Source organism: Pelophylax lessonae (assembly GCF_965119305.1).
Source record: "Pelophylax lessonae genome assembly, chromosome: 2".
Lineage (NCBI taxonomy): Eukaryota > Metazoa > Chordata > Amphibia > Anura > Ranidae > Pelophylax > Pelophylax lessonae.
In genome coordinates this window covers 658,225,809-658,242,345 of record NC_138769.1, presented here as the reverse complement: position 1 = coordinate 658,242,345, position 16,537 = coordinate 658,225,809, and the positions used below count along the sequence as shown (strand labels likewise).

General features: G+C 47.1%; 1 protein-coding gene across 5 annotated transcripts in view; it reads right to left on the bottom strand.

The window, feature by feature from the left end:
- Positions 1 to 16,537, bottom strand: part of FNDC3A (fibronectin type III domain containing 3A) — a 491,075-nt gene that overhangs the window by 37,573 nt on the left and 436,965 nt on the right. For all 5 annotated transcript variants that reach the window (XM_082246110.1, XM_082246111.1, XM_082246114.1 and 2 more), the window contains 3 exons: positions 3,142 to 3,247; positions 1,728 to 1,900; positions 684 to 797 (listed from right to left, as the gene is read on the bottom strand). In XM_082246110.1, the coding sequence (XP_082102236.1) occupies positions 684 to 797; positions 1,728 to 1,900; positions 3,142 to 3,247 (393 nt within the window). The remainder of the gene's footprint in view (positions 1 to 683; positions 798 to 1,727; positions 1,901 to 3,141; positions 3,248 to 16,537) is intronic.

Here is a 16,537-nt window from a genome sequence, read left to right as displayed (position 1 = left end):
CTCCACAGCACATAGGAGCTGGTAAGCGTCTGTGTACATAAGGTCTAATAGAAGTTTGTATTAAATACATTTCATGATTTTGCAATTATCCTGGCTAACATCACTATTTTATCGTCCTCAAATCTTTTGCATAACAGACTTGGGAAAGGGGGAGAGAGTAGTTTAAAGCCTGGTAAATACGTAAAGTTTTTTCCATTCAGCCCAGCAGTCTGAAAGAAAAGAAAAAAAACCCGACAGATCGGCATACTAACACAAGCGATGTTAGTGTGTCGATCTCCTCCAGCTGCCAGAAGACGATGATGAGCGCTCCATTGCCTGCGAGGGCACTGATCAGATGCTGGTTTTCCAGCATGTCCCTTTGACAACAGTCAGTCATTAGACAGGCTTCAGAAAGACAGCTGTACACACTGAGCCAATGTCGGGCGTTTTCTGTTGAACCAGCTGATATTTGGCACATAGATGCAGGCAATAGAAGACGTGATTTTCTTTCACGCAACCATGGATTGCAGGAACGAAAATCCACTTATTCCCCCATCAACACAGCAAAAAATAAATAAAATCTAAAACATTGCTTTAAAAACTTGAAATGGTAAGCAAAACCCCAAACAAAAATGGTTTCCCTTTAATAATTCTGGTTTATTTAGCCAAATCTCCTGGGTAAGACTGTCAGTTTCACATCTTACCTCCCAGTGTACGAGAGCACATGTTGCAGACTTGCAGGTAATCTGAGGAGGTCGGCACTGTTCCGGAGGTCCTGGTGCCGTTGTAATTTCACACTTTTCAGAAAATGGTCCAAACTAAGAGAAAAAAATGGAAATATATCTATATGGACTTTAGCTATTGATATAGAATTAGCTTCAATTTTACTTGTTAAAGAGAATTGTCAGTACAGTAAATGATAGATGGTTCCCTGAGAAAGCTGACCCCTGCAATGCCATTTATTCTTCATTAGGTCGTCATAGCATTCATCAAAAAAGGATAACATTTTATACAGTCCACAGCACTACCTGCAGGACCTGAAGAAATGTCCTGACTCTTTGACTGCCAAATTTCTTCTTTTAATTTGTACTGTAACAGCTTGCATTTGATGTAAGAGAGGCAAGCATAAATATCAAGTAGCTAAAAGTGGATGTAAACCCCATTCATGAAATTTGACCTGGGCACATATATCTGTAGTGTTTACCTATCTCTCCCCAAACCCCTAAGACCTGTGTCTTTCTGCTGCCGTTCCTTTGTTATCAGCATGATAACTTCTGACAAGCTCTCCGACACAGGAGATAAAAGCAGCTAAAAATGTGTGTCAGGGAAGGGACTCAGAGACAGATAAGCAGAGCTTGTCTATTCACAGCACAGCTCTGCAAGTTTCTTCGTTCCTCTGCCTATGTGGAGGGGGGTGTGTGCCTTTCCTCCAAACAGCTCACACGTTGTGTATGCCTAGACTCCCCTCCTACTGCTGAAACAGGAAGAAAGATTTGTAACATGATGTGCACTTTCTAAATAACATAGAAAGCTGAACACAGCAGATATACATGTAGAACTTATGTAGAGAGATTTGCCTCATCTCTGTGTATCATCTGCAGTTGTTCACTGGATATATATGAGGATTTACATCCACTTTAATAAATGTTAAGGATTATGTGCAGGTTTTAGAAGCAGAACTGCTGTCACATTCACTGTGCTGGCAGCAGAAAGAATGTAATATAAAATGTGAGTAAACAATAGATTACCCCAGTTTTGTTAGCTGCACGTAACCGGAAACTGTATATTTTTCCTGGAAGAAGGCCACATACAGTGTGCTCAAGTTCACTCCCTTGGTACACTTCTTTTTGGTCACCTTCACACATACACATCTCCAAACTGTAGCATGTGACCGGAGAACCACCATCTACCACAGGGGGTGCTGTAAGTAAATAATAAAAACAAGTAAACAAACAATGTTTTGCAAACAACCGACATATATGTTCCTGCTCTAAAGCTGGCCATATATGATTAATTTTTTTACGTTCAGCCAGTGGGTTGAACAAAAAAAATGAGCCGATTCCTTCCTGCTGAGCTACTGCATTGCAACAGTGGGGAAACTTCCCCGCCATCAGAATACAATGATCAACACTGCCTGCTTTAGCTGGTGGCACTGATCGTTTGGTAAAAAACAGACAGGCTGGTTGTACATAAGTCGATCGATAGATTTGACTGGCCAAATTTCAATCCATGGCTGGCTTAAAGTAGCAGCAAAGTCTTGTGTAACATTTTTACCTACAGGTAACCTTAACTAAAACTTAGCTGTAGATACAATGAATAACTCCTAAACATGCACCGTTTAGGAGATATTCCATCGAGCAGCAGCCGATGATGTCACCAGCGCTCTGACGGAACGGCATACCCATGCTGTTCCTTCAGAGCTCTGTGCCGCCCCGGGTCTGCTGCAGTGCATATTCAGGAGTGATGTCATCGTGGCTCGTCCAATCAAACAGCTGGAGCCCATGAACTCGAAAGGAAGACAAGGTAAAGATGGAAGCCCCGTCAGCGGTGACCGTGCACCGCTGGAGGGCTTTGTTTGAAGGTAAGTATATACGATGCATACTAGCAAATTATGATATTAACTTGCAGGGGAAAGCTTTTTTTTTTTTTTTTTTTAAGCAGCTTTACTACTGCTTTACAAAACAAACTGGGGGTGACAACAGGCCAATGTTTTGTCGGGGTACTAGGTCTTCCATTGGCCTTTTCTAAACTCAAATCACAAGAAATGGTGTTGGCCCTATCCACTTCTCTTTGTAAACTATGGAATTCCTCTCCAACAACTTAATATTGGGAAATAATTGTTTAGTAATCCAAGGTAAGAACTGGGAGGCATTTCCTACTATAACAAAAGCAGAGTGAATAAGATACAGAACTACTCTGAATTTCTTACAGGGTTGTCAAGTATGTTTTTGAAGCTATAACAAAATGCATTCAATGGTATATTTAACAGCCTAAAAGGCAGCAAACGTCATATAGTATAGTCTAAAATGTTTATATTAAGTCAACACCATACGAGAATATTCCTGACTACAAAGAAAGTCTCCAAATCTAGTTATACTGTAGATTTACAACCCCATTATTGCTGACATTGCAGGGAAAAGTGAAGAAACATTTTGTAAATACCCCATCGCAATTGCACTTCTCTTGCCCGAGGTCTGCCTTGGAGTCTGGGTGGTTGGCAAGGACCAGGGAACACAGCTGGGGTCTGTACTATTAAAGTCTCTGAAGGCTGGAGAAAGAAAGACAAAGATTCAGTATACAGATGTACACACACAACTGCTGAAAACAACAGTACTGTATGATTAAGATATTGGACTTTAAGTACCTGTAAAATAAATTTTTTTCTTTATCGTACTGTACAGGACACAGGTATTGAAGTCATAATGAATGAGTTATATGACGCACCCAGGGCCAGTGATAGACTATTTTGTGCTCTAGGCAAGACCAGCTACTTGCATCCCCCCCCCCAAATGAATACAATAATTCAGGTCATCAGTGTAGTGTTATGCAGGGGTTCTGATGCTAGAATTATTGCTATCACCCTGGCATGTGCAGTGATACATAACCTGTGTAGGGCAATCGCAGATGCCAAAGTACATGCATTTGTGTGTGTTTATCTTTATGTTTTTTTATTATTTATTTTTTTACATAGCATTTAGGGGACAGGTACTCTTTATTAGACATTCAGGGTATATTAGACTATGGATGTCTCCTCTGTACTCCGCTACAGCTAATGGAACACAGATGGTGTTCTATCAGCTGCTTTTACAAGCACAGATCCTGTAGAATGGCAACGCCAGTCCAGGAAATGATGTCACACATCAGGGAGAATGGCACATTGTGGAAGTAATCAGTGGCTTAACAGCTGTTTGCATCACTTCCACAATGAAAGTCGATAGTCGGCTTTACTGAAGTACACACAATCCCGGCCAGGAGTGTGTTAAAAATGCACACTTGTGCTAGCGCCGGTCCTGGGGAAACCCAGGGCTGTCTACTTTGCCTTGTGTCACATTCATGTGACAGGACACTAGCAAAGCCACTCAAAGCTTTAACAGTTGCCCTTACAACCGCTTGCACCATGCAAGCCTTAGTTTTGTAACAAGCAATGACAGGATTCCAGACACAGAGGGAACGGTCCTGTGTGTAATGTACCCCAAGAAACAGATTTTACAGGTGTGTAAAAAAATCCAATTTTCTTATTTGTATATTACAGGACACAGGTCTTGAAGTCATAATGGATGGGAAGTCCTAAAAGAGTAACATGGCAACCATTAACCACCAGACTTCAAAAACAAATATTTGCTCTAAACAACCTACCAACACTGGCATCAGCAGAGGCCTAAACATCTACCTGGTATGAATTGAAGACCAGGTTACAAAGCTTTACAACTGAGACCAGATGCGGAAACACTCAAGATGTGCCAACTGATCCAGTAGAGGGAGTCTTGAAAGGATCCCCTTCATCTGTCAGAGCACCGGTGCAAGAAAAGAACTGGCAAATACAGCAGACAATAGTTGACTGTGAGGCAGAAAGATCCAAGCAATGTATGACCATCTCACTTAAACCCTTAGGAGAAGGGCAAAGTGAAGGAAGTACAATATTCTAAGTATAATCCTGAGAGTACCTGAAAAAAAGAAGTGTACGGTCATAAGACCACCTTGTCCTTGTGCAACCCCAAAAAAGGCTATTTACAACACAAAAAAGCGAGCTCTGAGACCCTTCTTAGAGGTAACTGCCACCAGGAAAGCCACATTTACCAGTGGGATCTAGCAAGGTAATTTCTCATATTCAATGTTCAAAAGATGGCTTTTGAAGGATTGAAAGTCCCAAGTGAAGGTTTTGCGGTGACACTGGCAACCAAAGAGGTGAGCAACCCCTTGTGCAAAAGCCTCCACTAAAGAGTGAGAGGCAAGGAGTCTCTGGAACAGAATGGCTAAGGCTCAAAACTGTACAACATAAAACAATATGAATGGGTATGAAAAAGGCCACGAAGAACACACATCATCAGATGGCAATCTTTGAGATGTTGCCTGTCCTGCCTTCAGAAGAATGGGAATTACCCCAGGCTTAGGACCTAGGCTTTAACAGCCAGATAGGTCTGGAATGCAGTTAAGCATAAAGCACTGCCTTCAAAGCCACCACGTTCCTCAGGACTCTCATGGGTGCCCTCACAGAGGGTTTTACAGCCATCTGAAGGTTCTCCTGAGGAAGAAGCACCTTGTTCTGGGCCGTGTCCATGACCAAACCCACATAATCTCCATTCTGGAATAGTCTCAGCACCTGGAGTAAGACTGAAAATCCATCCAAATCTCTGCAAGACCTTAATTATCCTTTGGAAGCTCTCTGACAATACCCTCGCCAACCTCTCCTGCAGAAGGAGAGCCAAGTAGCCCAGGACGTAGATTCCCTGGGATTGCAACTGGGACTGCACATCTATCAAGACTGGGGGGAGCTTTGGCTATTCCAAAGGAGAAGGCTACCAACTGATAATGACGACTTTCCACCACAAAGCAAGGAAAACTCTGGTGTAGAGGAAAAAACTTAATTTTTGTAAAATCTTACCTGTAAAATTCCTTTCTCTGAGTCCTCCGACAGTCGCCGCCTCTTCATATTCGTCACTATGGGTATTGACCTTTGCTCCGTAGGAGTGCTAGGCAACAGAATATATTAATATCAAAGCTTTTAACATATCCCACCCCCAGGGGGTGGTCCCCTCAGTCAATACCTCCTCACTTCCTGCATACCAACTCAGTTTCAGTAGAATAGCAGTAGAGTATACAAATAAACCCCAAAAGAGGGGCGGGGGCGGCGACTGTCGGAGGACTCAGAGAAAGGAATTTTACAGGTAAGATTTTACAAAAATTCAGTTTTCTCTTACGTCCTCCGACAGTCGCCGCCTCTTCATATTCGTCACTATGGGGACGTCCCAAAGCAGTGTAGACATGAGGGGTGGGAAACGCAGCCGCGCCTAAGGCAACGCAGTACCCACAGCAGAAAAAAAGGAACCTTACCAAAGGAAGGAAACCAGCTGGGCAACATGAAAAACTTGCTCAACAGGAGCAACAACCCAGGAAAAAGCAAATAACCTAGGGATAAAAAACATGCCAAACAGCCAAGGGCCCAAAAATAAGGGACCCTAAGGCACTGCCGCACTAAGAACCTTGCGGCCAAAGGAAGCATCTGCGATGCCTGAACATCCACTTCGTAGAATTTTGAGAAGGTGTGAACGGACGACCAAGTCGCCGCCTTACACACCCGGGCCACAGAAGCCCGATGATGACAGGCCCAAGACGTACTCAGAGATCTGGTAGAGAGCGCCTTCACAGGCATGGGGGGAACTTTCCCCTCCAAAGCATATGCCTGTTCAATGGCCTGTCTGATCCATATGGCGATGGTAGAAGCCGAAGCCACCATGCCCTTCCGAGGTCCCTCAGGAAGGACAAATAGAGAATCCGTCTTGCGAAAGGATTTAGTCGATGACAGGTAAACCCTGATCGCCCGAACAACAACTAAGGAGTGTAAAGCCACCTCCTTTGGGTGTTTAGGCTTCGCGCAAAGCGAAGGCAAGATAATGTCCCCATCAAGGTGAAATACAGAAATCCTTTTTGGAAGAAAAGACGGGTTAGGTCGCAAGACCACCCTATCCAAGTGAATCACCAAATACGGAGATCTGCAGGTTAAAGCTGCCAGCTCCGACACTCTGCGAGTCGAAGCGATCGCCACCAAAAAGGCGACCTTCTTGGACAACAGAGACAACGAGATCTCCCTGATCTCTTCAAAAGGAGCATGTCGCAACACGGACAGAACAAGGTTCAAGTCCCATGAAGGCAAAGGCTCCCCCCTCGGAGGGACCAGGTGTCGCACTCCTTGAACAAAGGTGCTAACCAAGGAATTAGATGCCACAGGGCGTTGAAAAAGAACGGCCAGTGCAGAAATCTGACCCATAATCGTGGCCAACGCCAAGCGCTGGTCCACGCCCGTTTGAAGAAAAGCCAACACTCTAGACACCGGGTATGAGCGAGGGGAATACCCCCTGGACTCACACCAGGCAAAATAGGCCTTCCAAGTACGTTAGTAAACCTTCCCCGAAGAGGACTTTCTAGCCTTGATCAAAGTGTGAATGACCTCAGGGGAGAGACCCCTATCCTTCAGGATCTGGGTTTCAACAGCCAGGCCGTCAAAGCCAGTGACTGTAAAGCAGGATGTAATATCGGTCCATGAGACAGAAGATCTACTCGAAAAGGCAGATGCCACGGAGCGTCGACCGCCAGATTCACGAGATCTGCGTACCAAGACCGGCGAGGCCAGGCTGGCGCCACCAGAATCACCGTGCGCGGTTCTGAGACCAACCTGCGAAGGAACCTGGACAGCAGCTGAATCGGTGGAAATGCATACATCAGTCGATACTGATGCCACGGAGCCACTAACGCGTCTGACGCGTCTGCCCGAGGACCGCGCGTCCTTGCCACGAACCTTTCCACCTAGTTGTACAGACGAGACACGAACAGGTCCACACTAGGTGAACCCCACTGCGTGCACAACATCTGGAAGACATCCCGGTGGAGGGACCATTCCCCCTGGTCCAGGGTCTGGCGACTCAGATAATCCGCCTGCCAGTTCTCCACCCCCGGAATGTGAACCGCCGTTATCGCCGGGACGTGTGTCTCGGCCCAAGACAGAATGTCGGCCACCTTCCGAGCCGCTCGGGCACTCCTGGTGCCCCCTTGGTGGTTGATGTAGGCCACCGCTGTGGCATTGTCCGTCTGCACCCGAACCGGACGGCCCTGCAGCCTGTCCGTCCAACGTCTAAGGCAGAGATTTATCGCTCGCAATTCCAGAATGTTGATCGGAAGAGAGGATTCCCCCTCCGACCAAGTACCCTGGGCGGACAGAAAGCCCAGAACACCACCCCAGCCCGACAGGCTGGCATCCGTGGTGATCACCGACCACGAGAATGGGCGAAAAGACTTGCCTCCCGACACCGCCGGGGACTGTAGCCACCACAGAAGATCCCTTCTGGCGCGATGGCTCAATGAATACTGGAGATCCAGAGATTGCGGTCGCCCGTCCCACCTGGTCAGAATCCCTGCTTGGAGATCCCGCGTGTGAAACTGGGCGAAGGGAATCGTCCCGAAAGCCGAGACCATCAATCCCAGACACCTCATGCACGTCCGGAGGGACGAGCACTGAACGTCCCTGAGGGACCTGACTTCTTCCTGAAGTGCCCTGAGCTTGTCGTCCGGCAGGAAGACCCTCGCCTGAACAGAGTCCAGGATCATTCCCAGGCAGGGAAGACGAACCGACGGGCACAGCGTCGATTTTGGAAAGTTTTATCGTCCAACCAAACTCCAGTAGAGTCTGCATCGCGACGGACAGGTCGTTCACCAGACCCTGACTGGTCGCAGACCGAACCAGAATGTCGTCCAGATACCCCAGGCCCGAGATGCCCTGGGCTCTCAACAAAGCCAGAACCGGCGCAAACACCTTGGTGAACACCCGCAGAGCCGAAGCGAGACCAAAGGGTAACGCCACGAATTGGTAATGATCCTCCGCAATGGCGAATCGAAGGTACCTCTGGTGACCCCCGAGAACGGGGACGTGAAGGTACGCTCCTTTCTGGGCACAACGAACAGATTGGAATAGAAACCCCGAAATCTGTCCCGATGAGGCACCGGGACCACCACTCCCTGGACCCGCAAGTCCCGCACCGCCAGGTGCAGATCCTGCAAGCGTTCCGGAGATAGCTGAAGACTGGAGGGAAAAAATCTGCTCGCTGGCCAAGAGAGAAACTCGATCTTGTATCCTGATCGAACGATTTCCTGAACCCACCAGTCCTGAACGCGGGCCAGCCAGGGTTGAAGAAAACCGAGCAAACGTCCCCCCACCCCAGAACTGGGTGAGGGCGCCCCTTCAATGTTATGGGCAGCGGACCCGGACTGGCCGGACTTCTGCTTACCCGTCCACGGCTTCTTCTGGGAGCCTTGGCCTTTGAAGGGCTTGCCCTCATAGTATGACCAAAAGGCACGAAAAGACCCCTGAGAGGGTCGAAATGAGGTAGTTTTCCTACCACGAACAACCTTAGACTTGTGAGTCTGGGGCAAGAGCGTGCTCTCACCCCCGGTAATACCCTTTGTCAGAGTATCCAAGGAGTCGCCAAAAAGGCGAGATCCCGCATAGGGTAAATTAGCTAAAGTCTTGCGAGAAGCTCGGTCAACAGACCAACATTTAAGCCAAATCAGACGGCGTGTCAACACCGCCACGCTTTGGACCCACGCAGCCAAAGGGACTAAATCTAAGTCCGCATCACACAAATACATGATACCCTGATGAATTTGATCCACCATAGTCAATGTTGTCGGCGGGGCAGAGTCAGCCACCAGGATGCGCCTGAGCACCTGCGCCCAATCCGCGACAGCCCAGGCTGCCATAAGGGAAGCAAAAATAGGTTTCAGCATTGAACCAGTAACCGCATAAGTATGGCGGGCAAGAGACTCTAATCTCCTGTCCGTGGGGTCCCGGAACACCGGGGTATCCTCCGCCGGAATCGCAGTGGACTTATTGAAAAACTGCCACCGCATGATCCACCGGAGGTGGTACACACCAAAGCTCATCCGTAGCGGACGTAAAGGGATAACGCAGCTTGAACCTACTCGGCACAGCAAAAGGCTTCTTTAAATGGCACCATTGTTCATCAACAGCGCGCTGAAATTCCGCAGAGCAAAGAAAAACCTGCGATGTCTTGCGTTTTCCCTGCGACCCATAAGAGGACAGCAAGGCAGGAGGACATGGTTCATCCTGCAAATGTAATGCTTGCTTGATAGAAGCAACCGACTCATCCATGAGTGCAAGCTCTTCAGACGAGCCAGGTGGGGAATTATCAACCACCTCTACCTCAGCCACCCCCTCAGACCCCACAAGGTCAAGAGAGGAACGGGACCCTGAGAAGGGCACTCCAGCCATGGCAGCCCCATCGCCCTCTGATCAGAGGAAATTGATACTCCGGACCTTTTTTGTGGAACGATCAGCCACCAGCATCTGCACCTGAGCAGCTAGGTTTGCCACAACAGTAGTCAAATCAGCCCCCAGGCCCCCCACTAAAGTGGGAGGAAACTTGCTTTCCTGAGAATCCATGCCCCAGTGAGTTTTTAGAAAAAAAAGGGGTTAATGTCCCTTTAAGACCGCGGCGAAGCGTCTCCCACCGCACACAAACACATACACTGACCCCCACAGGGACAATGAAAAGACACTGGGTAAGGAACACAGAACAAAGGAGAGGTAAAAACCTGGAGATCACACAGGCTGCTGCTGCTACCGATCGCTGTCCCAGGGCAAAGGAAGTGATGCAATAACTGCCCGCCCCACAAGCCTCATGCAAGGCTACACAAAAATGGCCGCTGAGGAATCCTCATGTAAATGGGGAGTGAGACTGACATGCGGTCCGATCGATCGCCGCCAAATTGGCGGCGCTTGGTGCCAAAACTCCGCGCCCTGCAGCACAGGATCGTTACCAACATGTTGTGAAAAAAATGGCGGACAGCCGCAGCGGTCGCCGCACGGTATGGCACACACAAGCACCGCATGTCTCACACAGCCTGTCACACAGAACAGAGCAGGAGAGCCCCCCCCCTGCACAGCCCACAGAAAGGCAGCAGTTCCCACAGGAATCTGACAGGGAGCCCAAAAGTGTTCACACACAAACCACAGCATGTCTCACACAGCCTGTCACACAGAGCAGAGCAGGAGAGCCCCCCCCTCACAGCCCACAGAAAGGCAGCAGTTCCTACAGGAATCTGACAGGGAGCTCAAAAGCCTTCACAGACATGCAGGGTCACACAGTCCCAGACGGACACCCAATACAGACAGGTCCCCACATAGAAATTTACTCACCATCCGGATGGCGTGGGGAGCCTTCCTTTGCGATCAAACCGCTGTACTGAGGACAGGGAGAGTCGCAGCCAGGACGCAGTGAAACTGCGGTGCGAAACAGCAAATGGCGCCCGGTGAGGTAGCCACCTCACCGCAGCATCCCTGCAGCGAACAGGGATGGGTCGTTCAAATGCCAGGAAAACCTGAGCTGAACGCTCGACGGCAGGCTGGGAAGCCACTGGCCCACAACCTGCGACCCAGGGGGGCCAGCCCGAGACCCAGCCCGCACGATCATCTTCATCAGAAGAACTAACTAAAGCTGGAAATAAACAGCTAAGTAAAAGAAAGAGAAAAAACTTCAAATAAAATCAAAAAAGAGAAAAGTGGCTGAGACTAAGAGCCCCAGCACAAGGACAGCCTGCACTCCTGAGCTAGGCATATGAAACTGAGTTGGTATGCAGGAAGTGAGGAGGTATTGACTGAGGGGACCACCCCCTGGGGGTGGGATATGCTAAAAGCTTTGATAATATATTCTGTTGCCTAGCACTCCTACGGAGCAAAGGTCAATACCCATAGTGACGAATATGAAGAGGCGGCGACTGTCGGAGGACGTAAGAGAAATTAGGATGTTTAAGTATGCATCTTTTATGTCCACCATTGTCTTGAAGTTCCCTGGTCGGAGGGCAGTGATGACCGAACTTGGTTCCATCCAAAATTTTGTGACCTTCAAAAAACGGGTTAAGATATTTATGAGGTCCAAATGGGCCTGACAGTCCCATCTGTCTTGGGAACTGTGAACATGTTCAAATATGATCTCTGAAATTTCTATTGCTGCAGAACTTCCAAAGCCATTAATGTGCTGGTTCTGCTGAACAACATTTGCGATAAAGGATCCTACACACCTGCACAGACAGCAGCACCTTTTAAGAAAATTAACACAGCCCATTGCTTAGCCTGTCTACAGTAGTGCAAGGTCAATGAAAACCATTCTAATTGCCAATGACACACTGCCATTGAAACGCTATGGGTTGGACAGCTGGGCCTGTTAAGGTAAAAAGCCTTCCGCATGGCCTCAGAATGCTTGTCTGCAGTATTCCGGATTGTCTGTACATCTTCATCCGCAATTGTGAAAGCCTTTTTGAGACAAGAAATAGCTGGATCAACCTCCAGAATCACTTTTATTTTTAGAGAATTTCTCAAAAATAGGGTATTGTTGCGTGATGCATTTTTAAGATGCTTCCAGCTCTCATACAAGACGCCTTTAATGAAGGCATGGACAGAAAACTTTGCAGGAGGTTTCTTCTGCTTCTTAGAACCTATGCTGGTCACTTTAGTGCCCATAGGTGCTGAGGGAAACATTTGTGCACCTCTTCCACCATCACTGCACTGGTGTCTTCAAATTTAAAAAAAAAAAAAGTCTCCTGTTCCAAGGTTAAGGGAAGCAATTCACACTAAACATTTTCCCTGATGCAGGAGGAATGAGAGAGCTCTGATGATGCTGCCCCTGATGTCGAGGTGTGGGTGAGAAAGACTCTGAAGGGGGGATACGAGAAAAATATATCACAGCGCAAACAATAGTGTATGATAATAAAGTGATTACGTTCTACTCAAAAAACTCATAAAGTGCACCGTGCAATTATGTGCAAAAAATGGGGTGTAGAAACCATGTAAACATATACTATATAAATATAATTAAAATATATAAATATAAAGTGCCAGTCCAGATGTAATAGTTGTTTAAGATCTCAGTAGATGATAAGATGTACACAGTCCCAAAAAATGTCTCACAAAGGTGCTGGAGTGCCAGGAAGAAAGTGCACAAAACATGCAATCTTTTGTAGTGCAGTGAGCCAGTGCCGGACCTCCCCCTTTGGGTGTTCACTTACCGGACAATGGTGACCCCTATGCTGTATAGCAATAGAGATCGACAAGGCTTATGTCCTAGTAAGGAACCGGCTATTACAACTCCTCCAAGGCGAATGTATCTCCACAGATGTAAATGCCCCGATACATGTATTGGAGAAAAGGATGCTCATATAGTGTAAATCCGATATAAGGTTTTTTATTGTGCAAATAATGAAAATAAACTCACATTTCGTTGCTAAGTTAAAGGCATATAGGTTAAAATTCTCGTCCTTCCTGGTAGCTGGTGCCGCTAGAACGCCCCGTGGTTTCGGCGTGCGTTCCACCGCACCGGAAGTGACGTATCGCTAGGACGTAGACCGGAAGTGCGTCCTAGCGATACGTCACTTCCGGTGCGGTGGAACGCACGCCGAAACCACGGGGCGGACGCACTTCCGGTCTACGTCCTAGCGATACGTCACTTCCGGTGCGGTGGAACGCACGCCGAAACCACGGGGCGTTCTAGCGGCACCAGCTACCAGGAAGGACGAGAATTTTAACCTATATGCCTTTAACTTAGCAACGAAATGTGAGTTTATTTTCATTATTTGCACAATAAAAAACCTTATATCGGATTTACACTATATGAGCATCCTTTTCTCCAATACATGTATCGGGGCATTTACATCTGTGGAGATACATTCGCCTTGGAGGAGTTGTAATAGCCGGTTCCTTACTAGGACATAAGCCTTGTCGATCTCTATTGCTATACAGCATAGGGGTCACCATTGTCCGGTAAGTGAACACCCAAAGGGGGAGGTCCGGCACTGGCTCACTGCACTACAAAAGATTGCATGTTTTGTGCACTTTCTTCCTGGCACTCCAGCACCTTTGTGAGACATTTTTTGGGACTGTGTACATCTTATCATCTACTGAGATCTTAAACAACTATTACATCTGGACTGGCACTTTATATTTATATATTTTAATTATATTTATATAGTATATGTTTACATGGTTTCTACACCCCATTTTTTGCACATAATTGCACGGTGCACTTTATGAGTTTTTTGAGTAGAACGTAATCACTTTATTATCATACACTATTGTTTGCGCTGTGATATATTTTTCTCATATTTATGAATTTTGGGTTACCACTATTTATGAACAGCTGCATTCTAGAAATTTTAAATATTGTCATTAGTTATTTCACTTATCTTTGCGCTGTATTTGCACTGCACTCTGAAGGGGGGATGTAAAAGAAAGCATCAGGGTCCCCTGCCACTAAAAGGACAATGCCCAGATTGGTAGGGAGCGACTGTGCTTCGGCCAAAATTTCTTTGGTCTCCCCATTTTGTTTGGATTTCTCCACTGTGCCTTCTGCCAATTAATGAATGTCAGTAGCTAAGGCCATGTGCAATATCTACACCCCTTCTGCTGTTGACCACACCGCTGTTAAGTTAAAAGTGTATTATACGTTATCTGCTCATCCTATCTGCTTCTCCGGAAGTGTACTCCCATGTCCTGGCCTGTTGCGGAAAACCATCAGCCTGTTATAGGACTGCTTTTAACATCAGCGCCTGATTCTCCGTAACCCACAGGGTAAACGATCCTCAGCTTTGCCCACTTTGGTCACACACACCCCCCATATGATGAGGAGGGGATAATCAAGTTCAATACCATGAAAGTGCAGTATAGAACCAATCCATTATGACTTCTATACTTGTGTCCTGCTGTACTGTACGATAAAGAAAACAAATCTAAAAAGACCTCTGTCAAAATGTAAAAACTTTCACCTCTGTAGTTATAGGCATTGTGGAAAAAATAGGATTTTTGATGTATACTACTCCCACTCTCTGCTATAGGTACTCAGTTTTGTTACAAGCAGTGTCAGAAGAATTAAAACTCCATAGAGGGGTGGGTGCTGTGTCCATCAATGAACATTAGAGAAAATGTTTTTTACGGTAAGTCAAAAAATAGAATTTTTGACTTACCGTAAAATCCATTTCTCTGATGTCCATTGGCGGACAAAGCTCCTGGTATTCATTACCATTGTGTTACACTGCCCCCAACAGGAGTAGGACACTAGGCAATAAAGAATTCTGGCTACACCCATGGGCAGTTCCAGGGGGTATACTCCCTCTCTCTGCTATAGCCACTCAGTTTTGTTACAAGCAGTGTCATGAGACTAATAACTTCACAGAGGTGTGGGTGCCGTGTCCGTCAATGAATAGCAGAAATTGATTTTACGGCAAGTCAAAAATCCCAGTTACTATTTCGTTCTTTGACGGACACAGCCCCTGGTATTCATAACCATTGGGACGTCAAAAAGCAGTGGTAAACATGAGAGGTGGGAACAGCCAAAAAAAAATAAAAATTCGCTAGGCTAAACATTAGCCAACCAGGCAACAGGAGCTCAACCAAACAACTGGAGCCCACCGGGAAAAAAACAATACACCCTCAAAGAGGATAAAGTCCTCTCAAACAGCAGCCTGCAAAACCTTGCGGCCAAAGGAAGCATCTGCAGATGCCAACACATCCACTTTATAAAACTTTGTAAAAGGGTGCACCAACAACCAGGAGGCTGCCTTGCAAACCTGGGTCACTGACGCCTGATGACGGAAGGCCTAGGAGGCACTTATAACCCTAGTAAAGTGCACCTTGACAGGGAAAGGAAGAACCTGACCCCCTGATGGAATAGACCTGAACTATCGTCTGTCTGATCAAGCTGGAAATGGTCGCAGAGGAAGCGGACAACCCTTTGCGAGGTCCGTCCGTGAGCACAAATAAGAGTCTGACTTCCTGAAATACTCCAATACTCTAAGAGTCCAGAGTCAGGCCCAGATAGTTCAGCTTTGTGGACAGAACCAGAGCAGACTTCTGAAAATTCTGAATCCAGCCGAACTCCCGCAGAGTTCATATTGTGATCTTCAGGTTCTCCATCAGAGCAGAAGGAGACTCCTCTCGCAGAAGGAGATCATCCATGTAGCCCAAACCCATGATCCTCCGTTGGGGTAGCAAAGCTAGCACAAGGGCTAACACTTTTGTGAAGACCCGAGCAGCAGAGGCGAGACCAAAGGGTAACGCCACAAACTGATAATGCTCCTCTCCCAGAGCAAAGCAGGGAAAATGCTGGTGACTGGCACATATTGGAATGTGAAGGTAGGCATCCTTGATATTGTTAGAGGCAAGGAAAACTCCCTGACGCAGGGATGCCACCACTGTGCGAATGGACTCTATTCTGACCTTCTGTACCCGCTCAAAGCAGTTGAGCGCCTTGAGGTCCAGGATTGGACGCACTTTGCCTTCCTTTTTGGGGACTGTGAACAGAATTGATTAAAAACACTGAGAACGTTCGGAAGTCGGAACCGGGACAATAATCCTTGAAGGAACAGGCCTTGTACCACCCCAAACAGGCCCAGTAAGCGGTCTGGGGACAGGTGCTAGTTAGAAGCAAAAAACCTTGCCGGGGAACAAGAGTGAAACTTGATCTTGTAGCCGGACCGAATGACTTTGAGGACCCACTTGTCTTGCACCAGGGAAGTCCACAGATCCGGAAACCAGTGAAGACTTCCCCCCAATCCCGATATGGGTGAAGGCGCACCTACATGCTAAAGGAGCCTTATCCATGGGTCTGGAGAAGTCAGATCTTGGTTTGCCAGACTAGGCTCGTTTGGAATCCTCCTGAGGAGGCCCCCCGAAAGTATTTGAGCCCTTGTCAGTCGACCCTGAGGGATGAAAAAACTTCTTATGAGCTGAGAAGGCCCACGTCTACCACGGGGTTCCTTGCCCTTAGTAGCCTGTGGAAGA